We start from the raw sequence: 13,812 nt of genomic DNA on the forward strand, positions 1-13,812 counted from the left end.
AAGTTGTGCACTTGTTACCATTCTCCCTTTCTCCAAAAAGTGTCTTTGTATTTGCAAATAATGTTTCAAGTAACCAATTTTTAAGAAGTAGAAATTAGGGTTGCCTTATCTGATCTTCAGGGTGGATGAACGTTGGCCAGCGCTGAATGTGTTCAGACCARTAGAAGGGTTTCTTTATTGGAATAATAATCTACTTACTGTTATCAAGTCCCCCTGTTGAACTGAAACTAAGTCTCAGAGGACTTGTAATAGCCTGTGTTATGAACTGAACATGAATGAATACCTGTCAGCTGGGGACAAGATTAGTGTTGTAGAAGAGATCAGTCCTGRTATCAGCTTAGGCAGTCAAAACCGTTGATAGCTACCTTCATGGTATCTACAAATCATTTCYCCTCCCTGTTGTATACACACTTACCTCATTCATTTGTACTTTAACTCTAAGAAGACAGGCTTAGAACTATTCCACATTTCATAGCATCAACAGAGATAGTGAAATTCTAGGAGATTTTGAAGATGAAATTGAGAGTCAGGTGGCAGAAAACAATCAACCTTGTTTGTCCTCTCAGCCACACACTGAGGTTTTTTGTGTTTATCTCAGATTTTTTTGTTTCCTATTTTTCAGCTAACCCACCTCCTGAAATTATCTGGCTGCACAATGGGAAAGAAATCCAGGAGACAGAAGATTTCCACTTTGAGAAAAAAGGCAATGAGTACAGTCTGTACATCCAGGAAGTATTTCCTGAAGACACAGGCAAATATACCTGTGAAGCCTGGAATGACTTAGGAGAGACTCAGACCCAGGCTACTTTGACTGTACAAGGTATGAAGTTCTTCTCCACCTTAGGAAATGCGAAAAGGAAATCATTCTGATATGCTGGAGGAGTGTCTCTTTAAAGTGGATGAATGTTTATAAAGTCTGCTGTGAAGGATACTCAGTCTCTGCATCTGAATTAACAAGGATGTTGAGCAGAAGCAACTTTAAAAAAAATCTTTTCACTCTGGAACATTATGTTACTATTTCAAAAATGCATTCCTCAGTCCTATTCCTAGGGACCGTGCAAAACTTCTGCTAAATGCAGCTTCAGATTATAATTATAAGACTTGCTTAGCTGTGGACTAAATGTAAACCATTTAATGATGTTTTTCTTTCTAATTAAAGCACTGAGCATTTGGAAAAGCTGCCCAGGAGCCAGGAATCCTGGCTTCTTTAATATTAGCATTGTAATGGTAACAGGTGAAGAATGATTTCTGCAATTTGAGGACCAAGTCTTCAAATTTTGGCTTCGAATATCCACATAAGATATAAATCCCACAGTAAACACAAAAGTACTTAAAAACCTCCTGTGATTTGGGCATTTACTAGCTTCCTGACACTAGACTTTGTCTAATCTTACTCTGAGCCAACATTTTCCTATAGTCATTATTTAGAATTATTGGAGATTGATGGGAGACATTTAGTATTTTTTCATATAAATAGTCTTGACCCCAGGATTTCAGAGAGCTGTGCCTCATGGGGTGGGTCTGTAGTCTGTCATCACTGTCTGCTCTAAATTCAGACCGTTCTCTATTCTCTAACATTCCCTGAGGTCTAGCCTCAGGGTCAGTGTTTTATACTAAATGCAATTTTATGCTATTGCCAATGATGATTTATTACATGAGCTCTGAATTGCACGGCAGTCATAGTGCTGTCGCTTGCCCTTAAAGTTATTGCTGTCCATATTCTCCAAGGACAAATCTTCAAGATTCCTTTTAGGGCGGCTTTAAAGTCTCTTTTTTTTGATCTTAATATAAGTCTGGATCGAGCCAGTAAAGTGCCAAGTAAATGATTAATAATAGTACCAATGATAGTTACTTCCAAAATTAAAGCCTGACTTATTATCAGGTTAAAAACTTACACCCTAAGTGTTCAAAATAACTTTGCTTCTCTGTAATTGCTTTGCCTAAAGTTAGTTTATTAGTTCCTTTTAAGCGTGATATTTTCTCTTGATTTGTAAACTCTGTTTGTAAACTACAGAACCTCAGGATGGTATTCAGCCTTGGTTCATTAGCAAACCAAGATCAGTGACYGCAGCTCCTGGGCAAAATGTCCTTATATCCTGTGCCATTGCTGGAGATCCTTTCCCTACTGTTCACTGGTTTAAAGATGGGCAAGAAATAATGCCAGGAGCAGGGTATGAGATCCTGCAAAATGAAGACATCTTCACACTGATCTTGAGGAATGTGCAGTCTCGTCATGCAGGGCAATATGAAATTCAGCTCAGGTAGGTTTGCCAAGAAAAAGCCTGTTATATTTGCCTTTGACTTTTCAACTGCCTAGGTGGAGACAAACATCCCTTCTTTCTCCTGTTCCTCCTTGAACAAGACAAGAGGTCCCTCCTATTTGCACAGAAATGTAGAGTACTAAAGGAACTAAGTATTTCTGAGGGACGAACGGAACAGACATTTAATAAAACTAAAAGAGGGAAGGAGAAACACGAGAAAAGTCAGGAAGAAGGGCGAAGTGGCACACAGTTTTCTTTTTGGATCCTGAAAAGCAAAGCTTTGTAGCAGCAGTATGAGAAGCAATGTGTGTTTCTAGCAAGGGAAGTCACAATCCATGTCTCTGTTTTGGGGCTCTTGTCTATCAGGTTTGGCATCTCTTTGGATATTTTTTAATGATGCCCCCTTCCCATAGGAACAAACTGACCAGGAAGAGTCATTCCACGTATTTATGATCCATATCTGTAAGAGAAGAGTGTTTCCTGACCATGTTTAAAATGTCTGAATTTTATATGGAAGTTGGAGCCTCATTTTTCTGACATATCTTTGAACAGAGGCATCTTGATGCTTTGACCTTATTGTCTGTCCTACAAAATTTGGAAGAGCAGTTCTGAATTTAGCTTTTTTTTCTGTTGGTAAAATAACCGTCCTTTAAACCAAGCATCAGATTTGCTGCTGCTTTATTTTATAGAAAGTGCTGTAGCATTTTCCACCTCGAATGATGAAGATTGGGCATACTTACATATTCCCTGTATGGTTTTAGAAAACTTAGTGTACAACGTTAAACTGATGTTATCATTCTACGCTATTTACTGTGCATAGATGTATTGCCTTATTTGGCTAATATTTGTGACTTTATTAAAATTTATTTAGCCATCATGGATGTTTGAATCTGTGACACTGGAAGAAAATTATCTGCTTTGCTCCGCACACTACCTTTTTAGTCCAGACTGACTAGTCCAGGAAACAGAATAGACAAATACTGCCCAATATTACAAACTATTAGCATTGCAGTTCTGTACCACTTGCATTTGCCTGTTGTATGGTGGTTTGTTTTGGGTTTTTTTTCATGCTGTGAGCAAGCTATTTTTATTTCATATACTTTAGTCTGGTACAAAATTCAAAAAGTGAATTGTCATTTGCTCGCTTGCAAATAAATTGTTCCTGTCTTCTTCAAAGAGACAGGGCATTTCTTAATAAATTTTACCCACTTAGCCTCTAAAGCAGTGAGTTTAATTTTTTATATTTCTGGTTGCTTTTCCAACCAGTGTCAGAAATGGAAAAAAATTGTTGCCCCAATGATGGACCTGTCACTGTGTAGATGTCTAGTCCTAAGGTATGTTTCCATAGACTACCACAGGCAGCCACAAGCTAGCCTCAGTATACGTTGTTTTTGTATGCAAATCAGACAGGTTACTTGCTCTTCACCAGAGTAGTGTACTTTAGAAAACTGTAGCTGTTTTATATTAAGATTTGCCATAGAGAAGCTTTTCTACTGTTATATTCAAGTCTTGTTACTAACATTTATGTAAATAGAGCTATGTGCCATGACCTTTTTGCAAATAAGCCATTTAGCAGATTTACTTTGTACTTTGTACTCTTTGTAATAAATTATGAACTGACTGATTTCAGAATTGGTTTGTTCACGATCAGCTGACCAATATTTTAGGGTAATGACAAAGTCATCTAGGGCATTCACAATGCTGATTTGCGAAGGTCATGTCTACATACATCCTTGMATGTACAGAAAAGTCTTTCTGGAGGTGGGTGGTGTTTCTAACCTAGATCGCATGTTCAGTTTTCATTAAGGTCAGTAACCTGTTTGGGAGATAGCAGGCCGAATCGGAAGAATTGCTACCTTCTTCTGGTGCGTTTCTGCAGTTCTGTTTGCATGCCCAGGACATGGGCGTTTTCTGTCACAATTTGCTAAGAGAACAGAGAGAGATTTCACTTTAAACAGCACTGAAGGACAGGGAGACATTCCAGCAAAACATCAGGGAGGGCAGGAAGGAGGGAAGAGAAGAGGAAGAGCAAATGGGAGCCAAGAGWACTTTCCTGTGGCTGACTTGAGCAAGGTCAACCTTAATGATCTGGTTGTGGCTGCTGGTCACCCAGGCCAAATTCGTCACTGAAGACTTTTGTCAAAGCGGAAGCCTGATAACATCATGACTGGAACACACAATAGAAAGTACAGTTAGAAAAGGAATTACTTCATAAAATTAGCAGAGAAGGAGAATTTTTGAGGGGCCGACAGAAGTAAAGTCTTAGCTAGAAGAAAACAACAGATTACGTACTAATGCAGTTGTTCCCTTCTCGTTTTACTGGAGAAGCAGCTGGGGGTCCCACAAAGATCAGTGCATTCATGTTGGCTTTTTCAAATTCATAATGAATAATGCTACATTGCAATTATTGCCAGGGGACTGCTGATGCCTCTTTTTGCCCTGCTCTCATTTGTGAAATACTATTCAGGGAACAGAAGGCCATGTGTTTTTAGGCAGTCGCTTATGTACCATGAACTCACTTATGTACCATGAATGATGAAGAAGCAGCTGCCTCAGGAATACTCAAGGAGCAAAAATATTGGCTGTAGAACTTCATGTTTGCAGTAGAGCTAAAGTAATTTCCAGCAGCAAATAATCTTGTCTAAATAGCTTTTGAACAGCCTGCATTTGTCTTGAATATTTGACTGAGAAGTGTTTATATATTCAGAAATAGTCTTAACAGTACCTGAGAGTAGGAGGGCTGTGCATAGTGTCCTTCACTAATGCTGTTACATAGTCCATTAAAAATATGGAGTAACTGAGAAACCACAATACAATTCACTAAGGRGTTTATAGAGAGGCTGACAATATACAATGGATTATTTTTAAACTTAATCATTTTCTTTTCAAATAAAATGTGCAATTCCTTTTCATGTGCTAATTTTAGAAGCATGTTGCACAGCTGCTTTAGGGAGTCATTCCTTCTCCAGCTCTCCTCAACATAGTCAGGGCATGGTTTCCTACTAGCATTAGTTACTTTCCAGTTTTCTTTTCCATTGTTCTCAAGCCCTAAATGCTGTCCTAATCTCTCCACAATTTTCCTTTTATGTTGGTGGCTCACAAATTAAAGATCTGGGTTTAAAAATTTGGGTTTAAAAGAAACATCTCTTTGCCTCTTCCTGGTTCTTTCTCCTTTTATCAGAATGAGTCAACAGAGGAATGTAGTCCACTGTGATCCTAGTGTGATCCAYCAATGATTGCTGTTTGGCTCTTTCCTTTTTACTCCCTCAATATCATTTAGGGATGTGTGCTTGCTTTGCCTTTTGCTATATGGCAGACTATTAAGGCTGTCTTTTAAAAAGTCAGTCATTTTAGCCTCTCCTGGCCCTTGCTTTAAACCTACATAGAGCTCTGATTTCTCTACATTTGCATTGTTCATTTTAATTTTCCTAATCATTTCCTACTCTGCTTGTTTTTGCTCAGGCCTCTGGAAATAGTGTTGCATAAATATAGAAAGAACAACTGATTCATCCACTACTGAGGTTCACCTATTCAAGTTTGAACATGGCAGCCTGCAAAATTGCCGGCCTGTGCCGTTAAGGGACAAGAAATCAGTCAGAGTCTCTTTGAAACCATCATGATTGAGACGAGAAATAACACCCCCTTTTTGACCCAGAAAACCACAGATATCTTTTTCTCCTCCCATCCATTCCATTCTTCTAGTGATGCTAGCATAGGTATCCTTTTCTTATCCCATGGTATCCCATAGGTATCCCTATCCTATCCCATGTTCTTTCAGTCAGTGTGCATGCTCTTAACTGCAGAGAAATTGGGAGTACTGGACTGAGACTGAGTTTSTTGAGCAAAACCTTTATAATGGCACAGTCAACATCAGAGACCTCAGAAATCCTCCTGCAGCTCCTTAAACAAATCATCTGCTTTATTATCCTTTGCCTTTTCAGAAGCTGAGCCCTTCTCCTTTTCCCCACCCCATCTTCCATAAAACTTTGGTTAGTGTTGATTAATCTTTTTAGAGATTTTAATAATGTGATTAAAATCAGAGGTAAACATTCATCTCATAAATCAGGGGTACCTCAAATAATAGTCTGCAATTCAAGTTACATAAAAAACAGTTGTAAGGTTATATTCCATTACACCCCACAGCAAATATAGTTCTGTCTTGGTGTAAAATAAACTTTGCAAACCTTGTTCTCTGCTATCAACTCATTGTCTATTTTTAGGGAGGAAAATCATGACCCCTTTCCCATTCCCTTCTCCCACTCAATGCTGTAAAATGCGAATAAAATGTTCTAGTCTTCCAGGTATTAAAACCTTTTAGCTGAACCATCAACTGAGGTAAATCAGTGCATCCTCTTTGAAGCCAGTAGAGCTGCTCTGCTTTATGTCAGCTGGAGGCCTGGTCCAGTAGATTAGGCACTTTCTTTGGGGTTAAAGCTTCATAGGGTCTGGACTGTATCCCCATTTAACTAAGAAAAGAGTTGCAAAACCTCATTCTGAGACTTTGCAGTGACGTGCACTGATGCACCAGCTATCGCTAGGAATCAACTTCTTTCTTTACCCTTTTCAGTTCATTCTTAAAAAATCCAATTTACTCTGCTACACTTGCTTCACACTTGGTAGGCCAGTAGGAATTTTTGGTGTGTCCCCACACTATAATTAACAGTGCTTTTTTTTCCCCCCCCTCTTTCTCCAGAGAGAGCTTCCTGGGGACATGCAGACAATAAGTCTCATCTAAGGTTCAGTGGAAATATTTGAGTAGATTCTGCCAAGAAACTAGTATTTCAAGACATTTTGAACATAAAAGCCATTCCAGGGAAAACTGATCCCACAATAGAACAGGGAGCTATTTCTAAAATTGCTTCAGGCTTTGCAGCTGGGGTTTTATTTGGTTTTTTTTTGTTGGTTTTTTTTTTAATTCATTGACATATTAAAGATAAATCCTGAGCATGGGCATTATATAGAATAATCCTGCAAAATCCAACACTTCCAAGCACTTCTTTGCCACATAGCTATGARGCGTCACTTTTATCCATGTTCTGCGTTAGTCCACAAAAAAGGAGCCAGTGGGATCTAACTTTGTCAGGGGTTTTGTTGATATGATCCCAACGTGGAGAATGTAACGTTGCAGAAGTAATGTTGTTATTGCCAAGATTCAAAACAGCAGAGACCTGAAAGACTTGAAGTAGGGCTTGTACACTGCAAAGCTCTATTTTTTCCAATTGTCCCTATGAACCTTGCCTTGACTAGGTTCTGAAATTGCGTAAATGTAAAAATGTTTACAGAGTTTCCAGAATTATTCTGGATTGAATTTAGCATCTAAACTATCCAGTCCTTCTTAATTATTATTGGCTTGTTTCTCTTTTTCCATCCTATGAACTACAAGTACTTTGCAAAGGTGGGTCAATGTTCTTAACTWCACTTTTTTAGACACTGCAACTGAATTCAGAAGACAAAATTCTGTTCTCCCTGCTCCTAAAATCAGTGACAAAACTTGCTTTGATTTCATTGGGACCAGAATTTGCCCTAAGAAAGTTAAGCCTTTGGACAAGGACATGATGAATCAGACACAGACTGGAGGTTTTTATCCAGTGGTCTGCTTTTCAGTCATTCACTTGAATCAGAAATCATAATTAAGAACAAAAACCTACCTTGTGAACCATTTGTCCATGTAGGCAMTTGCATGGCCCACATGCCATAATTTGTATGTGCTTCCCAGGTTTTAAAAATAGAAAAAATTGCTCTCCTGCTTTCTTACCCCCTCCTTTATTTTCCAAACCCTGTGAAAAATAACTTAGTTTAGAGAGCTGTATTTTGCCTTCCTTATTTGCTTTCTTGTATATATGAYGACTTTGCTGAGGGAAAGATGCATTGCAGAAATGGGTCCTGCAGAAATGGYATTTATCACAGTGCTCAAGGTGACACTCGGTATTCCTAGATCCTTCTTCTGGGAGAGTGCTGTTGCTGGTACTTTAACCTCTCCCACTGGTGACACAATTCTTGTGGGCAAAAACTATGGTCGTACAGTTGTGACAGAAGCTAAGCAGTGGTGCCTYTCCATTTGATATATGCTGTGAACTGTCAATTTTTCAGCTTAGGAGGCTTCTCCTACTCTGTCAGCTTTGGAGTGGTTTTACGTCCTAAAGGGAGAGTAACTGAGCTCTGGGAGATTCTGCTAGGAAGGGCTTTGGGCTAAACCAAAAGCCTGCTAGCAGCCCTGTAGCTCTGGTGAATGAGAAAGTTCTTGAGCAGTTTCAGAGTGCTTCCACCCATCTTTCGGTACCGATGGGTGTGTTGGGAGCAGGGGACACATGCATTTTTTTTCTTTCTTTTTGTTTATCTTGCTTCCAAATGGGGGTTGCACACGACAGGAAGTGACTGCCAGGTCTCCAGCATTCAGCTCGCATTGCGTGGGACTGGTTTGAATACTGTCTGCGCTGACTTGGGACTTCCCATGCCCTTTGGACAGTCTCCGTTTGGTACTCAGATACTCTCCAGTCTTTTATATTGAGGGAAGTCAGGGTTGTGGCTTTGAGTGCTGTCCTTATGGATTGTTATCCACAACAGTTTCCTGTGTGCATAGACTGACTTGGTTTTGAAGTGTTGAATGTGTTCCTATGGCTTCTTGTTCTTAACGGCCTTAGGGACAAGTAAGGTGTGTTCTCTCCAGTCCTTAATCAGTTCAAAGGGGTCAGTCTATTTTTTTAATARGACTTCAGGGGAGCTGTGGCAACGCTTAAAAAAACTACTGCCTGGGGGAGTTACATTTTGCTTTTGGCATCTCCTGTGTTAAGTGGAGAAGAGCTGTTTGGGGCTGGAAAGATGATATATATCTGCTGGAGGGAGTGTGCAGTGGGGGCGGGGGGAGCACGCTAATGACTTCTTTAATGGGAGCCCTTTGCAGAAGGCATCCATGGTATTCCTCTGCAAAAGGAAGAATAAGTACTCAGTACCATATATGGTGACACTTTTATGTTTTTTAATATAAACATGTACAGGCTGGAGCAATCCATGTAGATGGSTTTTGCTGATTGGTTGGGTCGGGGGGAGAGGTAAGGAAATGAGACCCTGTTTTTAATATCTTAACATTAGGAAACTTAAGAGCTCRGGACTTGAATAAATAAACAGTAGGCAGAGTTGGGAAGCTTTTCAACTTTGCAAAATAGCCCCTTCCTCTGCCTGGATTTTCCAGCTTTTGTATTTATTTTCCTTTAGCTTGTTTGTTTGCAGCTGCTTCATTCTGTAAATTGCTTTGATTTTTGTTCAGGGAGTATGTAGTTCCCAGCGTAGACAGCAATAGATCAGGAAAAGCTATTTGATATAGCTTAACTCCAAATATAAGGGGAACAAACCCACTCAGCCAACCACCACCGTGCTGGCCTTAAGAAAGGGGAATATCACACTAGGTTTGAGCTGCATTAGTGCAACACACAGTACAGCCACTTTAGCTCAGGCAAGTTACAGTTTTGGAGGGGGAAACCTCTGCTTTTCTGATTTCATTTAAACATTTCAGGAACCAAGTTGGAGAATGCAGCTGCCAGGTGTCTCTGATGCTGCGAGAGAGTTCAGCTTCCAGAGCAGAAATGCTCAGAGAGTGAGTATTTTTCCCAGGGACTTGCATGGGTGGGTTCTATTTTTTGCTCCGTTAATTCCCTGCCCTTACAGACCCAGTCTGGCTGCTGTTCAACCTAATCCCCAAATGTGACCCAACAAATTGTTTTCATCATACAGGCTAAGCACACTGTACCAAGCCAGAGGAGAGAAGATCATTTTTGTTTGTGCCCTTATATGGCTCCTGAAGTCATCATTGATGCAATAAACTAATGGAGTGTGCTCCTCTAATCAACCTCCCCTTCTATAAACACATTTTGTTCCTGCTCTGAGATTGTTCCCTGACATTTTTAAACCAGCCCCTTTCCTGGCTGACTCTTTCTTTTCTTTTTCTGATCCTAGTGGGAGGGAGTCAGGCAGCTCTGGAGAGCGAAGAGATGGTGGAGGTCATGGTACACTAACATTTGGTAGAACAAGTGGTTTCAAAAAGAGCAGCAGTGAAACCAGACCAGCTGAGGAAGAACAGGAAGACGTCCGAGGGGTGCTGAAGAGGCGAGTGGAAACTCGGGAACACACGGAGGAGAGCYTGAGGCAGCAGGAAGCTGAGCAGCTTGATTTCCGTGACATTTTAGGCAAGAAAGTCAGCACCAAAAGTTTTTCTGAGGAGGAACTGAAAGAAATTCCAGCCGAGCAAATGGACTTCCGTGCAAACCTGCAACGGCAGGTCAAACCCAAGACCTTGTCAGAGGAGGAAAGGAAAGTTCATGCTCCTCAGCAGGTGGACTTCCGTTCTGTGCTGGCCAAGAAAGGCACCCCAAAAACCCCTTTGCCAGAGAAAGTGCCACCTCCTAAGCCAGCCACTCCAGATTTCAGATCTGTGCTGGGCTCAAAGAAGAAGCCACCYGCAGAGAATGGCAGTGCTAGCACCCCAACACCGAATGCCCGCACCAATTCTGAACCCCAGAAAGCCACCCCCAATTCTGAAGCCCCTGTTGCCAAACCAGTAGTGAAAAAAGAAGAGAAGAACGACAGGAACTGTGAACATGGGTGCTCAGTGGTGGATGGCGGTATAATTGGAAAAAAAGCTGAAAGCAAAGGAACTGCAAGCAAAGGAACAGCACCATCCTTTACAGAGAAGCTTAAGGATGCTCAAGTAATAGATGGTGAAAAATTAGTTTTACAATGTCGGATTTCCTCTGATCCCCCTGCAGCTGTCACCTGGACTCTAGACAGCAAACTCCTCAAGTCATCAAAGTCTGTTGTCATCTCTCAAGAAGGTAAATTAATTGAATTAGAAGCCAGCTGGATGGCACACTATTATATCCAACTCTTGATTAATAATATTTAGTTCATTATAGGTAATGCAATACTTTAAGTCCTGTGCCAGTAACTGCTTCCAGATGCATCTTTCTTGTTATTTCAGTGCAGTACACAAGGAACAGTATTGTTTGAAATTTCTTGCAGATTCTCCTTTAACAGCCTGCAGATGTAATTTTTTATAAAGTTGAACTTCATGCATTCTGAAATGCTGCTTACATTGCTAACGGTGTTTAAGGAGCTGGTACGTGACGTTTATTTAAGCTGAACTTTAAGGATTTAGAATGTTGAAAAACAGAATAACATTATTGCTGGTTTATACATTCTGATTTAATTCCTTTGTATGTTTACTATTTCAGGCTTTTCTATTGCATTAAGAAACATGGAAGCAAAGAGGAATTGTGTTATTGAAAGAAATGGCTACAATTTTGAGTTATACAGTTAAGATCAGAGTTGAGAATTGATTTCCAATATATTCAGTAACTTGCCACAGGTGCTCCTGTAGTCTTTAGAGACAGTGAAGCATTCAAAATCATTGGTGTGATGGTTTTTAACCAATTTCAAAACAACACCTGGTTTGGTAAAAGCCCTCAAGGAGAACGTTAGTGTTGTCAAAATGAGTAATTTCTTTGTATTCCACGTTCTGGATAAACAAAACCCACTAGACTGGTTTTATACAGCATGAAAGCTAATACTATATCTAGGCAAAATGTACTTTCCTTGGGACAAAAGTGGGGAGGATAACTGATAATGTAGAAAAAAAATCCTTATTTTATATTGGTTTCATGAAACACACAGGGAATTGTATCGAGAATGATAGTGTCCTACATAGCTYGTGCTAAAAAATTTCATGGTGGTTGTAAGAACTGTAGCTTGATACATTTAATCCACAGTTTTTTTCAGTGTTAGCAAATGAGAACCAAAAGAATTTGCACAGTGGTTCACCACAACCAGTGAATCCTTCCACAACAATCCAAGCACTGAAACATGAGGATTTAAGTTGATGCAATCAGAAACAACGTTGTTTTCCAATAGAACAAAACAGTACCTGGGTACTATGTTATGGCATAGCCAAGTGAGTAGGTGGGGAGAGAGAGATGGCAGCAGGCACATTGTGTCTGAAGTAGCAGAAGAATTTTACTCATGAACATGTGCTGATTTTTACCAGAGGGAACTGTGCAGAATAGGGGTAACTCCCATGTACATGAGAAAAGATAGAATGGAAAAAATGCCATCCCTGTGAAAAGGACTGAGATAATCAAAAAGGTGGGACCACAGTCTAATTACCCTTATCCTGAAAGAAGCCCGAATAGCAAGATTTCAGGGGTTTTCTTGGAGTTGCTTAGGGTAACAAGAAATTACACATCTGAAAGTTTAATCTCTCCTCTCAAGGTAGAGCAGAGAGAGAGCATCTCTGTATCAGAGTGAATCAGGTTCTTCTGAGCTATGGTGGAGCCCCTCAAAGTACTGCAGCGTTGGTGCTGCAGTGTTGCAGAAAGCTGTTTTCTTGACTGAAAGAAGCTGTTGCAATCCTCCAACTCATACTCATTTAAAAAARATAGTACTGTGAAGCCAAAAATCCAGTGTAGTTGGGGTTTGCTGTGAAGTGATCCTGATGTACTTAAATGCTCTGCCACCTGCCTGAGCAGAGCACGTGACATGTCCCGTCCAGTTTGTCTGGGCCAGGTGACGCTCTCAGCTCATAACACCCCAGAGCTGGCGCTTTGTCAGGGTGTCACAGATCAGCAACACTTTCCATTGGGGTAAAGAGCAAAGGTCACCACGGAATGAGGAATCCACTGTTTCAGGACAGCCATCCTGCAGGGAGTGAAGAACCTGTCCTTTTGTTTGAGTGGTACCTGTACTGTACTATTGTCACGGTTAGGTAATTGTATTATTTGTACTTAAAGGTTATGCTGCCTTTTGCATGTTTGCAGAGGCTGTGTTACACRAGGAACTGAATGGTAAGGTTTTCTCCTTTAATGCCAAGAAATGGAGCGAAGGTTACAACTACTTTTTTTTTCCCCCTATTACCTGCCTTCTGGTACATTGAAGGGACACCTTGCGTGATGGTCAGTTTAGGCTTTTTCCAGCCAGTAGCTGCTTGCTTTGGCACTTGGAGAGCAACGTGTTGCTGCTGTCATGCTGTGAGATGCTTTTATGCCAACTGTTAAGTAATTAGCCAGATATGCATGATACTTACTCAAAGCAAGCTCCAATTTTCTTAGAAATTGATTTTCTCTTTTTCCTTAATTAGGAACATGTGAATGTTTGATGGATATCGGGGTCAAGGAAGGAGGGGGAACAGTTAGCACAACAAAATTTACTGGGAACTACAGACTAGAACTGAGAAATAGCAAGTTTATGCTAAATATCAGGAAAGACTGCTCAGTAGTGGAGGCCTGTGGGTTAGTACCACAGAGACAGTGTTTGGAGCAGCTTTAAACATAGAGAACAACAATAAAACTGGATGCAGTACTTGGCATCCCAATGCCAAAAACCCCGTTTCTGTCTTTTACTCAGAATGCTGAAAAGGCAACTTGGTCAGGCCACAGGCATCATGTCCTTTAGCAACAGTGCCTTTGGCCAACCTTGGAGCGGCATCTAATGGGCTCTGGAGATGATCCCCTACAGTCATCCTCAGCTGAAAGAAGGTTGAGTCTGTGGGGAAGGAGAGGAATTTGGA

At 40.5% G+C, this 13,812-nt stretch overlaps 1 protein-coding gene across 7 annotated transcripts in view; it reads left to right on the forward strand.

Annotated features, from left to right (window-relative positions):
* The window catches only part of MYLK (myosin light chain kinase), a 227,901-nt gene that overhangs the window by 141,104 nt on the left and 72,985 nt on the right, over positions 1-13,812 (forward strand). For all 7 annotated transcript variants that reach the window (XM_026082130.1, XM_026082135.1, XM_026082133.1 and 4 more), the window contains 4 exons: positions 623-820; positions 2,015-2,261; positions 9,772-9,852; positions 10,212-11,086. In XM_026082130.1, coding sequence (XP_025937915.1) covers positions 623-820; positions 2,015-2,261; positions 9,772-9,852; positions 10,212-11,086 — 1,401 coding nt within the window. The remainder of the gene's footprint in view (positions 1-622; positions 821-2,014; positions 2,262-9,771; positions 9,853-10,211; positions 11,087-13,812) is intronic.

Source organism: Apteryx rowi, unplaced genomic scaffold (assembly GCF_003343035.1).
Source record: "Apteryx rowi isolate R43461 unplaced genomic scaffold, aptRow1 scaffold_57, whole genome shotgun sequence".
NCBI classification, from domain to species: Eukaryota; Metazoa; Chordata; class Aves; order Apterygiformes; family Apterygidae; genus Apteryx; species Apteryx rowi.